Source organism: Mercenaria mercenaria, chromosome 6 (genome assembly GCF_021730395.1).
Source record: "Mercenaria mercenaria strain notata chromosome 6, MADL_Memer_1, whole genome shotgun sequence".
NCBI lineage: Eukaryota > Metazoa > Mollusca > Bivalvia > Venerida > Veneridae > Mercenaria > Mercenaria mercenaria.
The window spans coordinates 32,510,414-32,526,076 of NC_069366.1; the positions used below are offsets into that span (position 1 = coordinate 32,510,414).

Consider the following 15,663-nt stretch of genomic DNA (forward strand, 5'->3'; position numbering starts at 1 on the left):
TCTCCGAAACATGGACCTATACCTTAACCTATTAACAAAACGCGATAACTGTGGCCTTTATTTACTAATACCGGATCAATCCATAACAATGAAATAGGGAATCAGGTGGACACATCATATGACAAATACCTTATATCGCAAATCCGATGTAAGTAGCGGCGTGGTCTAGTGGTTAACACGTATGATTTGTAAGCTAACGATGCTGGTTCGAGTACAGGACGGGCTACATTTTTTATTTTTTTTTCCAGCATGTTTTTACCAGGAGAAGGAATACAGGTAAAACTATTTGTATCATGATTTTCCCGTGCACTTACACTGATTTTCAGAGGATCTCATATCAAGAACAGACATTGATTCTTGTAATATTGCAAAATGAATAAAGAAAACGTTTGCAAGGAAAATGAAACCAAAGTTGCTATCGTTAAAAACATTATGAAGGTTAACAGAATGATATGTTTAAAACATAAGCAGTAACGTATTTTTAACGCCTCATCAAATATATTTTTTCTTTTTGCAGGTGTGTGACTGACAGCCAACATGGTTCTTAAAAATTTAATTGAACTCTGTCTTTTTTCTATTTTCAGGTGTGTAAGGAGGAGAAGGTATCTGGCAGTTTGCAGATTCCACTACATCAGGTCGTCAAGAGGGATTCTAACTACACTGGCTTGTCTGTAAGCACGTGCAAGAAGTTCAGTAAGATGTCGACATCAGTTTCAAAGACAAGAAAACCGAGACGAGATAGATATAGCTTGGACAGTTTCGATAGAGACTTGGTTAGGCGAACAATTCATGACATGCTATGTACGGGAAAGAGTATTCCAACTGCCAAATCCATACAGAGGGCACTTCAAGAACGTATTGACTTCCGTGGAGGTTTAACGTATCTGCGTGGAGTGATAAAAGATTTAGGATTTGTTTGGAAGAAATGTGGGTCCAACCGTAGTGTTTTGATGGAACGCTCTGATATCGTTGTTGCACGTCTTAATTTTCTTCGGAAAATCAAAGAATATAGTGGTTTTGGAAAACTGACATTGCAGTAGAAAAAGCTTGTGAGCGTTTCATCATTGATGTCAATGATGAAGAAGCTACAGACACTGCTAGCGAGCAGGATGACTATTCAGATACTGACAGTGCTTTTTAATAAACATTTGTAAACATGTATTTATTATGTATTGTATGTCATGACATAAGAAAATAAACAAACAAATAAATAAAAAGAGAATGTGAGAAAAAATAAATATAAAAATCGATATAAAAAAGACCTGCGAAAATAGGATAAGTAAAGGTCATTTAAAAAAGAAGGGCTCGAACCTACACCATACAAACATAAAAAGTATACAGGTCCAACACACTTTCCACTAGACTACAAATCTTTTATGGTATATGCATCGTATTAAGAAATAAGAATACTATAATATACAAAATAACGCCACTGATCGGATAATTCACCTGCTTTACCTGTTTTTGGTGTTTTTTTTCATAAGTTTGCCATTTTAAACATGTGGCTCATATTACTCATGTGAGCGACTCAGGGTCATCATGACCCTCTTGTTATAAGGTAGTGATTTCTTTTTCTACTGTCTGCAGATCTCAACAACCCTTTCTTCACCAGATAAAAATATGGCTTAATATCCATGTGTGCAAATACCATTATCAACATTAGTTCTCTTAACTTTGCAACTTCGACGTTTCAAATTTTCAGAAAAGCCAAGGACTATTGTCAGTTCCGGAGCAATATCGCTAGCTTAGCTGCGTTGAAATTGACTGGATCATGTGAAACTGAAGCTACAGGACTTGCTGCATAAGCGTGCAGTGCCCACATCGATAAAGTCAGACCGATTTTGGAAGTCGTGTTTGATGCTAGTCTTTTTCTTTTATTTTGCAAAATCTACTAATGAAAAGAATAAATTTGAATTGTCATTGTGTGCCTCATTGAAGTATGTGGTGATGGTAAAAGGCTTGTTTCTAGGCCAATTGTACAGTAACCGTTGTTTGATCTATCTTCTTTCTCAAATGTTCAGAAAAAAATCCCTAATGTACCTTTAAAAAAATGACATTTAATACTGAAAAAAATCATGGCTTCTGAAAATGATGATAAGCTATGCAGGCATATCAAATTTAAACAAAACATTAACACAATGATCTTTTAAGGCACGGGCTTGAATCTTCCGAAAGAATTCAGTTTTGGTTAGTGTGAAAACGACAGTATAGGCCAACAGCATGACCCACAATGCTATTTATAAACAGCAACCAAATACACGTTTTGTGTTGAATGGGAATACTTCGCTACATCTTTGCTAGACCCTACAAGGTAGATATGAAGGGATATCATACTCGTCCTTGCGATGGCGTCCGCGTCCAGATTCCAGGATAAAAGTAATGTTGCTGTGACGGGTGTATATTGTGACAATTTGCCACTCTTGTGGGTGTCTGTCCTTTGATAGGTTAACTACGTTTTGCGTTATCAATTCAAACACATTACATAGTGACCAATATATTCTGTACCACTTGGTGATAATTCAAAATGAAATAACACAGCATTTGGGATACACACTATTTATTTAAATATATTGAAAACCTTTTTATTATGAACTATATTTATAACAAGGTTAACACAAATTACAAACAATATAAGCAAATTTTTCAAGTTCTGTAACAAGTTTAGAATAATAATCGCAAGCTGTTAGTAATTCAAAACATCAAGTATGTTATGATTTAAGTAAAGCTTCTGAAATTCACCAATCTATTTTATTTTTCAATGTCCGACAAACATTTTATAATTTTTGGATCATAAATATAAATAAATCATGAGCTCCTTTAAAGAAGCCTCTTTGCTTTTACTTGGAAGATATAGTATTTCCTTGTTTACTATTATTATTCCTTATTTCAATAGTCTACATAATTATATGAGCCGTGCCATGGGAAAACCAACATAGTGGCTTTGCGACCAGCATCCGCGCAGTCTGGTCAGGATTTATGCTGTTCGCTAACGGTTTCTCTAATTACAATAGGCTTTGAAAGCGAACAGCATGGATCCTGACCAGACTGCGCGGATGCGCAGGCTGGTCTGGATCCATGCTGGTCGCAAAGCCACTATGTTGGTTTTCCCGTGGCACGGCTCAATTATGTATAAATGTTGCGTTGTTCTATTAACATTTACTCTCAGCCCATTATTAGTATCTAAGTGTTCTTAGATTTAAATGTACTATACTTGTAAACTTAACGCTGATTCCGGCTACTAAATATTAGAATCGAACATCAAAGTGGCCTATGTGAAGGTACCTAACAGTATGTAGATCGTACATGTACCAAGACACAACATCTTTTCCAGTTCAGTAAACTTTCCCTTTCTATTCATCACAGTTTTCTGAATCTTATTTCTACACGACGTGTCTGTTAGCAAATGCATAAAGTAACTTGGGTATAAGAAAATTTGCGGCGTTGTTTCTTGCACGGATGTTCAGAGATAGCATGTAGCAGCGCAGAGCATCATTATGTCGGTTCTCCTGTTCCATACATTGACCCAGTAAATTTAGAGCCGTTTCATTGTGGTAAAGGTTAGACTCCGTTTTAATTGTAGTGACCAGGTTTGTGAGTGCCTGCTGCTGGGCGGCTGCTCTCTGAAGGTGGCCATACGTTTTGTACTGTAGGAAGTAGAGGTAAGGCAGAGAATCTACTACTGCCCAGTCCATCCAGTAGCCGAGGATGTGATGCCTTTCAATCATATCTTCTTGTGTAGATCTAAACATTTCATATTTCAATTCTTGTGGTACACAGTTTATTTCATACCTTGTGAATGTAACACAAAATGCTGCGATTTCTCTAATTAGTTCTTCATTGCCAGTGCTTGATTTATCTTTGAACCCCTGTCTGGTGCGAGAACATCTAAAAGCAGTATAACGACATACAGGTTCCACAATGTTCAGATCATACAAGTCTTCAATATTCCTCAGGACAAACTCGGTTCTGATCATATCTCCTAGACAGTACATTGCTGAGGCAAGCTTCAGTCTGCCAGATGATACATCGGAATCCAAACCTATAGAAAAACAGGCCAGTGCTTTACGAGATATCACGCTGTGATCGTTAATTTCACTAGATGCCACCACAGACCCTAGTGAAGAACATACCAGAGGTATTAAAAGCTTTAATGCAGATTTTTTCAAACTGTAACAACCTATTTCTCTGTATGTGTTCACTAGTTTAAATGTAAAGTCTGAAAATATCTCTTGTACATCATCATTTCCTTTAAGTATTTCTTTAATTAATTTCTCGTGCACTGCACTTACAAAACGGCTTAAAAGATGAAGAAGCTCTCCTGAAATTTTGCCATAGATTTCGGCTGAAGTACAGTAGTACTGAAAAGCTCCATACATGCTCATCCTCACCTGCAGTGTTGGGCCAAGGTTGTCAATGGGAATCTCCAGCAGTGCTCGACCTTCACTTCGTATAATATTTTGTAAGATTTCTAGAATTTTATGTTTGTTACGAGGAAAAATTCTCCCGACCATCAGATTGTTTTCAGGTATTATAAAATGTGGACAATTTATTTGTCCAACAAAGTTCTCCAATACTATAAGGCAGCAAGTTAAACATGCAAGTAAATTGGACGGTCGCCAACTGTTTGACTGTGTGTTCTGTATGCAATGCAATAAAACATTCTTACACATAAAACTTGACAGGACACCATTACACCGAGGATTTATGAATGTTTTAAGAATCATTTTCATAACGATGTAACATCTCATTTGTGTAATGTTTAAACTGAACATTAGAAACCTTTCAGCCAGGGAAGTAGATATTCTCCATTCAAACTCCTCATACAGACCACTCTTACTGCTCACTGAAACAACAAAACATCCAGTATTCTCACAATATCTCTTCATTTCTTCTGTTGGCCATATTCCTATACCTTGTCTTCCTAACCATGGTTGGGCTTCTGCAGGCCATGACTTACAAAGGAAAGCAGGAACAAGATCTTGATTTGTTAATGTGTCTGTGCATGCTGGACCATTTTTAACTAGACCTTTATGAAGAGCACCATGGAACCATGTATTCTTTATACATACTCTACCTCCTACACACCCTATACATGATGCAAGTTCATACGGAATTTCATGTTCAGGTACAGGAAGAGGCTCATCCATCTGCAGCAGCTGTAGGAGACAGTAGCCTGGTGATGTGGTCTCATCCTGGATCATTAGAAGATTAAACATACCATGTTGCCACTCACCCCAGTCCTTTATCAGGTTATTATTTTCGAAGCAAAAGAGTACATCCAAGTCTGAATTGAGTCCTACTGTTGTTGATCCTTCAGATTGGCTACCGAAGTTATAGATAGATAGACGCAAGTCGAGTAACCTGTTTAAAGTGGTCCGCACAGTTTCGTGTAACAAGATCATTCTCCTCCTCTTCAGTACCGTTCTCTTATTTACTCCAATATCATCGAGGACCTCAGACAGTTTCAATGATACTGTCTGGAAATAATCAGGATCTCCAGACATTCTGAAACTATAAGAAACAAATGTTCATGAGAACTACAAAGTAACTCGGATATTAATAAAATGTGTCTATGTATACAATGTATTATTTTTATGTATTTCCCGTTGATTTTATTTAACACTTAAATACAATACAGTAGAAGGGATTGAAGGTAAATGAATGTCCATTACAAGTTCAAGTTATACATTTAATCATTACAGATATACATAAATAAATCCACTCACCTTGTAAATCTTCAATAAAATACGAATGTACTGATTTCTATTAAGTTTTCCAAAAAAAAAAAATCTAACTTAAAATGAAAAGAAAAACTAAATACTTCATTGAAACCTATTTTTTTTCTAGTGTTATATGGAAATTTATTTCATTTATTTCCTCTTTTGAATTTGCTTAACCAATAAGGATAATAATTTCATATGGTAAGAAAAGAACATGCGACTATTTCATTTCCCTTGCTGTAGCTAGTTAAGTAGTAGACCGGTATTACATTTGAAATCGCTGAAAGCAGCAGGTTAAACCATTTTATTAAGATATTATGTCCCATAGAAATTGTTGAGCCTTCAATCCGGGCTTCAAAACGTTTATGAAAATTAGCTAGGAAACAAAATGAGCAGCCAGTCTTGGGTTTGAACACAGGGCCTCTGAATACATTTCCTATAAATGTAAACAAATATTAAACAAATCCATCAGACTGACCACCTTAAAAACTCTGACTTGACTTTATATTGGATATTTAACTAAATTGAATGTTCACTTGTCTCATATTAATGGTAGTATTATATAAATCACTAGTAAGTTCTTCTTGCCTCGTATTAGCTTTAGGAATTATGATTTTTCCTAATTTCTCCTAAGTATTTCATCCCTGTATCAATAAATGCTTCCGGTTGCTTACAGAAGGTTCTTAGTTACACTTTCTTGGTACAAAATTTATGAAATAGGAGGTCCTATGCAAGTATGCATTGAAAGTTTGCATTTTCTTCGAATATATTCAAATGATTAATTTCTTATAAAAAAATTAATCTAAACAAATTTGTTTTCCAGAAAGTGTAATACCAAACAAGACCCTAGTCACCTGACCTAGTTCTAACCTTAAGATTAGATATGGCCTACATTGCAATACAACAAACATTCTGGCGATTCTTTATTCAAATCAGGCAAAACATTAACTATTTGACCTTGTGATCTAAATTTTGATTCTAGTTGATCAAATTTTGAACTTCACCCAGATTTTATAAAGACGTACATACTGAAAATATTTCAGGAAGATCAAATGTAAAATGTGAGATCGAGTATGTATTGTCCCAGTGGTCTAAATTTTGACTTCACCTAGTTCAGGTATCCAAGATTGAAATCTGACAACTAATTAATTTTATAGGCACATTGTTTAAAATCAGGAACAAGTGAAAGATTTCTATACCTAGTATTTTCCTCTGGTAAAGCCAGTTTCAAACTTCATCTAGTTTTCTTTAAGACAAATAGCCTAACGGTTTAAGACCTTGATACACCAAATTTCGATCCTGACCTAGATTTCATACAGTCTGACAACCCTTAATAACAAGAATTTGTAACAGAGTTACCAACGTCCCCAGTCTAAGGACATTTTTCACAAAACATACTGCATGCCAATACAGCATCTTGGCATGAGCAAAAAATAACAAGAGTACCAGGATGTCACAATATTTACCCGTCATGTAGATGTTACAGTAAAACATATTCTGTATAAGTTTGGTAGACAGTAAGCATCCAATTCTAACCAGGTTAAAAAGTATCAAGAATAAGCTATTTATAGCAGCAACAAAGTGAAGTAAGTTTTGTTTTTCTAAGTCCACAAAAAAAACTCCTTACCAGGAAGAGATACTTTACAATACACCTAATATTTGAATGTAACATCTATGTTGTAACACAGAAAAGTGGTCTTGGTTTTTCCCTATGGTCAATTATAAAAAAGTTATATTATTTATAGCAACAACAAAGGGAAGTTAATCTTTAAAAAAAATCTAAGTTCACTCGAATATCCTTACCAGGTAGACATAGGGCAAAATACACCTAAAAATTGGATGTAACATGCATGTTGTACTACAGAAAAGTGGTCGATTTTTCCCTATGGCCAATAATAAAGAAGTTACAATATAAGCTATTTATAGTAACAACAGAGGGAAGTAATTCTGAGTTAGGGACCTGTTTCTTGCACATGACACTCCGTCTCATGATGGTGAACAATTGTGCCAAGTTACATCAAAATCCCTCCATGCATGGAGAAGAAATGCTCTGGACAAAGTCATTTTTGTATCTGACCTTTGGCCTCTAAGTGTGACTTTGACCTTAGAGCTAGGGGTCTGGGCTTTGCGCATGACATGTCCTTTCATTACGGTGAAAATTTATGCCAAGTTATTTCAAAATCTCTCCATGGATGGCAGAGTTATGGACAGGACACGAAACAGACCCTGTTAACATTTGACCTCTAAGTGTGACCTTGACCTTGAAGCTAGGGTCTGGGTCTTGCGGATGACACGTCGTCTCGTTATGGTGAACATTTATGCCAAGTTATTACAAAATCCCTTCATGGGTGGCAGAGTTATGGACCGGACACGAAACTGACCCTGTTAACCGTTGACCTCTAAGTGTGACCTTGACCTTGGAACTAAGGGTCTGGGTCTTACGCATGAGACGTCGTCTTCATTTATGCCAAGTTTTTTTTCAAAATCCCTTCATGGATGGCAGACTTGTGGACCGGACACTAAGTGTGACCCATGGAAGGATCGAAGGACGGATGGACGCAGCCTATTTCTATATCCCCCTTTTTTCTTCGAAAAAGGCGGGGGACAAAATCAGGCAGAAAATGGGGCCTCTACAGTGTTAACAATACATATTTATTATTTGACCTAATGACCTAGCTTTTGACCAGAGATTATCCAGTTTCGAACTTTGGACTATGTTTCATAAAGACGGACTAAAACTTTTTATAAAGATTAAGCAGAAAAATAGACTTCAAAGTGTTGAAAAGGTTATACTGTAATTTGATCTAGTGACCTACTTTCGCATTTAAAGTAACCCAGATCCAGACTTTGCTAGATTTCGATATGACCATCTGACATGTTTTACGAAGATCAAGCAGAAAACAAACGTGGCTTCTAGTGTCGAAAAAGTTTTTTTTATATGATTTGACCTAGTGACCTAGTTTTCGAAGCTAACCTAGACTTTACTTTTAGCTTGAGTCAATAGGTCAATGTCAAGGTCAAAGTTTATTTTGGTACACTAACCTATGCATGTGGTCCAATTTGAAGGCTGTAGCTACAGAAATGTGAAAATAGGTCACTAGGTCAAGATCAAGGTCAACTCATGTCAAGGTTCATCTAGCCACTCAAAACTATACATGTGGTCCAAATCTGAATGTTGTAGGTTAAAAACAAAAAAGTAGATCACTAGATCAAAATAAGTGACCTTGACCCTAAACAAGCGAGATGACACAATTAATGAGTTACCGTATATGCAATTTTTTTTATTATTACAGAAACAGAATGCACATATAATTACTTATATTATAACTAATAATTAAACCTATACCCTAAACAAGAGAGATGACATCATTAATGAGTTATGTGCAATTTTTATTTTTTCTTATTATGGAAACAAAGAATGCACATATAATTACTTATATATTACAGTGTGGGGAATCACGTGACCCAAAATGGTACGGAACACGGAAATCAACATGGCGGATTTTTGACTTTTTTACCAATTTTCAAAGGTAAGTAAAAACTAAAGCATCTATTTTACTCTTATTATAGCGCAGTCTATGCGCATTTTAATGCTCTTTCCAGCAATGTATGTGTCTTGTCTACGTTTCTTCTAGCTTCTGAGTTACCTTCGAGGTTTTGACCGAACCGATGATAATTTTCTGTAAAAACGCAATGGTACGATACACGTACTTACTCTTTGCACACAAAAATCTATGTAACTTGCAGCTTTTCGTACTTGTTTCGATCTGTAACTGTTAGATCTTTATCATATAGTAACCATGCACAGTGTTTCTTTATGATATTTCGTGAATTCTTGCAAAAAATCGACAAACTACTGAAATGGTACGCGACACTTGCTATGATATGCAACACGTACTAACTGTTGGCAGTCTGATACGCAACACGTGCATGTGTCACCAACGGCGATTTAACTTCAAATTTGCGTCATAATTAATTTATTGAACTATTTCAAACGTGGTTTTCAGTTTTTAAGATCGTTCAGAAGCACTGCAATCTTTATTTATGTTTAAAGAGGTCAGCACGCTAAGACTTTCATGTTTCAAAATTACATAAAGTCTATTAATCTTATTTCAAAAATGCGCAGTTGTTTAGTTTTCTAATCTTGTATACTTTTCTTCTACAGACATGGCACAACCTAAGAAGAAACGGAGTCTGACACTTGGGAAAAAGAAGTGGATAAAGAAGCAAAACAAGAATATCAATATCAAAGTAACTTTCCAATTGCCGCAATGCGCCAGGAAATCACCAGCGAGAAAACAAACAAAAAGACTGCTTACGCCATCTGAATCCCCTCTACAACTTATATCCAGCAAACTGAAGAATAAAGTCATTTAGGTCACCTGTCGCTTCCAAAAAACAAACATACAATAACTCTCGATTAAAGTTAAAGTCTTCAAGATCATTTTTTGGACCTGTAGAGGAAAACAGTGATATGTAAAGGCGATGTAGAGCACTTCTTAAACACTGGATTGCAAGTGTGAAGAGCTGCATAATACAGACAATGTAGTCCCCGTTGATGTGACTGATGAAGCAATTAATGAAAATTTATTGTCAGAAGTTTTCTCGGTATTATAAGAGGAAGATGGACTTGATGAAGTAATGAGAAAATTTCTAAAATTGGTTAAAGATAAAAAATCCCAGTGAATAGTATAGCATTTTTTTGTGGATGGAGGTTGTTTGTTGGTTTGGGTGCACTAATACAAAACAAATGAGATACTCGAACAAAACTAAGATGTTTTGGAAACTTGGCTGGATAATGTTTGGAGGACGGTTTATTCGTTTTATGAGCGGATACAAAAATAGGGATGAGAACGTATTGGGAATGTCAGATCCAGGGCTGGCATCACCCTAAACATCTTTGATAAACTTTGCCGTACCAGATTTGCTAGTGTTCATAACATTTAGTAACAAATAACATCATCTAAAATTTGAACTAATTATTGAACTCTAAATAAATGTTACTATATACCTTTCTGACGCATTTTTAGTCGATAGTTTCGATAGTTTCTTCATGGAAACATTTAACAGAAAACTTTTTTTTTGCAGTATCATTGAAAAAAAAATACTACACTACATTTTGTATATGGGGTCTGGTAAACCTATCCCCCTTGGCCAGGCCAACATTATCTGCTACCCCCTGTACAGTATCTTTTAACGTTATGGTACATCCCGAGACATAAAACAATTATACAAAATAAATAGTCTTCATCGGATCACGTTTTAAAAAGTTCACCCACCACACCATGTTTAAGAACTGGGTGAGCTTTTATATTATGTACGATTGTTTTATGTCTCGGGATGTCCAATACTGTATATGGACGTAGCTAATATGGGGGTCTGGCCAAGGGGGTATGTTTTTCAGACCCCATGTGTCTGTGTGATATTTTTGGAGCGAATAAATCGTCTTGGTATATCTGTAATTGTTTCATAATACTCTACTCGCGATTTTATGGATTTTGTGTTACTATGTTAATAGTTGGCATTTTTATGTGACGGTATCACCATTTTGACGTTGTTTCTAGTTCCTTTTATATATATATATATATATATATATATATATATATATATATATATATATACACAGTCGAAACTCGGTATCTCGAATTTCAAGGGACCATGTTTTTTATTTCGAGATAACCGAAATTCGAGTTATGAGGAGGGACGTATATGACATTGATACACATATCAGTCCCATTATCCAAAGTGCGAATCTTTCTTGTAATCCCTTGTTTCCTGTACACGATTCCGTACAGTTTGTGTTTATCAATGTTTTCAGTTTTTCGAAGAATAAAATTGTTTTCGAGTCAAGTTTCCTTTCTGTACCACGTTCTTCTCCCGGTGGATTGACAGCATTTCGATCTGACATTTTGAACGAATGATGCTTTACCCCAAAGAAGTTAAGTCTCATCGCGATTACCTCTAATTAATCCTTATTAAATATCACAACTGTTCAAACTATTTAAATCTTCATTTTAAATCAAAAGCAATTTTCAGAATGTCTCAAAAACAAACGACTGCTGATTAAAAAATCTAATTTTTACAGCATACAATTATCATTATGGCACGTGTAAACAAGTATGACATCATGGCACTTTGATAATCACCGCGCCTTTGATATGTCAGCATCACGTGTTACTGGTTAGGCAACAAACATGGACATGTACAAGCCACATTCACAATGACATGTGTGAAATTTTATAGCATATTTTTCTCACTTCGACTTACCAAGTTTACAACGCACTTGAATTTTATTGACGGGACTGAAAATCCCTTTCGACATAACCGGAGTCTCGGTAAGTCAAATTTTGACGTAACCGGAGTTGAATTATATATATAAAGAAGGAAATTCGACGGGACTTGAAAATTTCTTCGACTTATGCGGAATTTCGAGGTAAGCGAGTTTGAGATACCGAGTTTCGACTGTATATAATATAAAATATTTAATATCTCACTTATATATATTATATATATAAGTGAGATATTAAAGAAAAAACATCAACGAAATGCCTTTCAAACACACTGGATCCCGGAAGGATACAAGAACATAAAGATAAAATTATAGAGTATGAGAAAAAATATATGTTCAAACAGTGTCAAAAGTTTAATTATAAACCCGAGCGCTTTCGGCTTTTTAAAAAAGCCTTTTTCAAGGGTAGCATAAATCAATATATAATATATATACATACTTGCAATTTGCTCAAGTATTATTTATGTGTGAGTAAAGTGTGATTTTACCAGGAGTTCAAGTTAAATAAGTATGTTATATTTACGTACAAAAGATGAACAATTAATAAATAATTATAATAATTTAAACTGACTTTGTTTTTGGTGGCTATATTGTCCATTGAAACAGTATTCCAGATACTTACGAGCGGAAAGAGGCTTTGGAAGAACCAACACAAGATCCAAACTACCTAGTTTTCTCATATAAAAGGCTGGTATTAGTGGGGCTATAACATAAACCCTCTATATTTTCAATTTCACAGTGATTAGAAACTTGAATAACAATTCGGTTACTTCTTTATTGCAATTAAAAACATAATTAAACAAAATTATGTCACAAAAACATGTGCAAAAAAAGAACATATAATTTTTTTCAATTGACAAAAAATCTATCAAAGCCCATTTTCATTATCTATACAGAATCTATACAGCAAGCTTCCAACAATAAATTAAAACAAAATCAAAGAAGAACACTGTCATTAGAAATTTCTTTTTCTCAATGTCATTGAGTCTTTCTATTCCCATTCAGTATGTCAATTTATATCACATAGTATCCTTTTGCATAACATTTAGCCCCATGATTTTAATCACACTGTTTTCACATTGTTTACTGAAGATATTAAATTTTCCCTACTATTTACTATTAAAAACATCGGTTCTTTCTTCACTCAGTATCTATTTCACTTCCCGTATTTGTATTAAATTCCTCGTCTCATTTAGTGTATATTTATATCACATTCCCTTTCACATTAAGTACTCAAATAATTTTTCTTTTCTCCAATTGTATTTATATCATCTTCCTTTTATTTTCGGTACTGATATCGTAACTATTTCTTTTTTCGTTCATATGCACTTCTCAGTCCAGTGTCCCATCCTCTTCATCGGTAGCATTTTAGATTCATTCGTCCTAGCCTTCTCCCACCTTATACACAGAGCTCCTTTCTGAACTGCGTTCCTTGATGTACTAACAGTTCCCTGTTTTCTTTTCACAGGAAGTCTCTTTCTGCTTGCAGTATCGAACATGTGATTTCATCACATTTCTTCACACAGTAATTCAGTGTTTAAGAAGTGTTCTACATCGTCTCTGGTATCACTGTTTTCCTCTACATGTCCAAAAAGTGATCTTGAAGACCTTTATCGGGAGTTATTGTAAATTGTTTTTTTTATTTGCTGGAGCTATGTTGTACAGAGGGGATTTAGATGGCGTAAGCAGCCTTTTTGATTGTTTTCTCGCTGGTGATTTCTTGACGGATTGCGGCAATTGGAAAGTTACTTTAATATTGACATTCTTGTTTTGCTTCTTAATTTATCCACTTCTTTTTCCCAAGTGTCAGACCCGGTTTCTTCTTAGGGTTGGCCATGTCTGTAGAAGAAAAGTATACAAGATTAGAAAACTGCGCCATTCTGAAATAAAATAAATAGTTTATGTAATTTTGAAACATGAAAACCTTAGCGTGCCGACCTCTTTAAACATAAATAATGATTGCAGTGCTTCTGAACGATCTTAAAAACTGAAAACCACGTTTGAAATAGTTCAATAAATTAATTATGACGCAAATTTGAAGTTAAATCGCCGTTGGTGACACATGCACGTGTTGCGTATCAGACTGCCAACAGTTAGTACGTGTTGCGTATCATAGCAAGTGTCGCGTACAATTTCAATAGTTTATCGACTTTTCGCAAGAATTCGCGAAAAATCATAAACAAACACTGTGCATAGTTACTCTATGATAAAGATCTAACAATTACAGATTGAAACAAGTTCGAAAAGCTGCAAATTACATAGATTTTTGTGTGCAAAGAGTAATTACGTGTATCGTACCATTGTGTTTTTAAAGAAAATTATCCTCGCTTCGGTCAAAACCTCGAAGGTAACTTAGAAACTAGAGAGAACGTAGACAAGATACATACATCGCTGGAAAGAGCATTAAAATGCGCATAGACTGCGCTATAAAACGAGGGAAATAGATGCTGTAGTTATAACTAACCTTTGAAAATTGGTAAAAATGTCAAAAATCCGCCATGTTGATTTCCGTGTTCCGTACCATTTTGGGTCACGTGATTCCCCACACTGTATTATAACTAATAATTAAACCCAGAAATTTGAGTACTAAACAAATTAATAATCAATCTACTAGGGTAGTCCATTCAATGCTGAGGTGTAATAGGAAAATAATGAACAGCTTGAATTATTATCTCATTAGTGTCTGCAGACTTTATGACCCTTCTACAGGTAAGGCCATAAAAGCCAATTAACTACTTGGAGGGTCACTGGATATAAAATTATATTAGAAATCAAAATAAACAAATGGCCATAACTCACTCAAAAATTGTTGAACCAGTCTGATTTTCAGGGGGACACAACAAGGGTACCAATACATCATTCTGACAAAGTTTGGTCAAAATCCCCCCAGTAGTTTCTGAGGAGATGCGATAACGAGAAATTGTTAACGGACTGAAGGATGGAAAGACAACGGACGCAGAGTGATTTGAATAGCCTACCATCTGATGATGGTGGGCTAATAAAATCTTAAGAAGAGCCTTTGTTTATGACAGTATCACTTCATGTCTATTAAACACCAAATGCCCTTGAAATTACATCCTAAATTTCAATACAGATGACAAATGAGCCACATCATGAGAAAACCAACATAGTGGCTTTGCGACCAGCATGGATCCAGACCAGCCTGCGCATCCGCGCAGTCTGGTCAGGATCCATGCTGTTCGCTTCCAAAGTCTATTGCAAGTAGAGAAACCATTAGCGAACAGCATGGATCCTGACCAAACTGCGCAGATGCGCAGGCTGGTCTGGATCCATGCTGGTCGCAAAGCCACTATGTTGGTTTTCTCATGGTGCGGCTCAAATGTAATGACATACCATTAAATCTTGAAACCCATTTACATTTGATTCTGTAAAACCAAAGTTGGAGACCAGTCTCATAACTTGAGCATCTCGTTGGCTGTTGTTACTGGGCACTATCTTGAAATTAGCCAATGACAAACTTGTATTAAAGAACTGGTTTAAGAATCTCAGGTCCTCAGAAAGTATATTCTATGACTAACTGCACACAAATTCTTTTGGTACATTTTAAAAGCATAAATAAATACTGTTCTATAAAGTGTATTTCCCCCAAAAAGTTGTATATTCTGTGTTAAATAATTTACAAATACTAATAAC

General features: G+C 35.4%; 1 protein-coding gene across 1 annotated transcript; it reads right to left on the reverse strand.

Annotated features, from left to right (window-relative positions):
• Positions 1-3,380: 3,380 nt before the first annotated feature.
• On the reverse strand, positions 3,381-5,201 carry LOC128558009 (uncharacterized). The gene has a single exon (XM_053546747.1). It carries the CDS (start codon positions 5,199-5,201, stop codon positions 3,381-3,383), a length of 1,821 nt encoding a protein of 606 aa, XP_053402722.1.
• Between the last annotated feature and the right edge of the window lie 10,462 nt (positions 5,202-15,663).

Bases quoted from the DNA above. Each gene is read 5' to 3' on its own strand.
- LOC128558009 (XM_053546747.1), bottom strand. From the start codon at position 5,201: ATGATCCAGGATGAGACCACATCACCAGGCTACTGTCTCCTACAGCTG.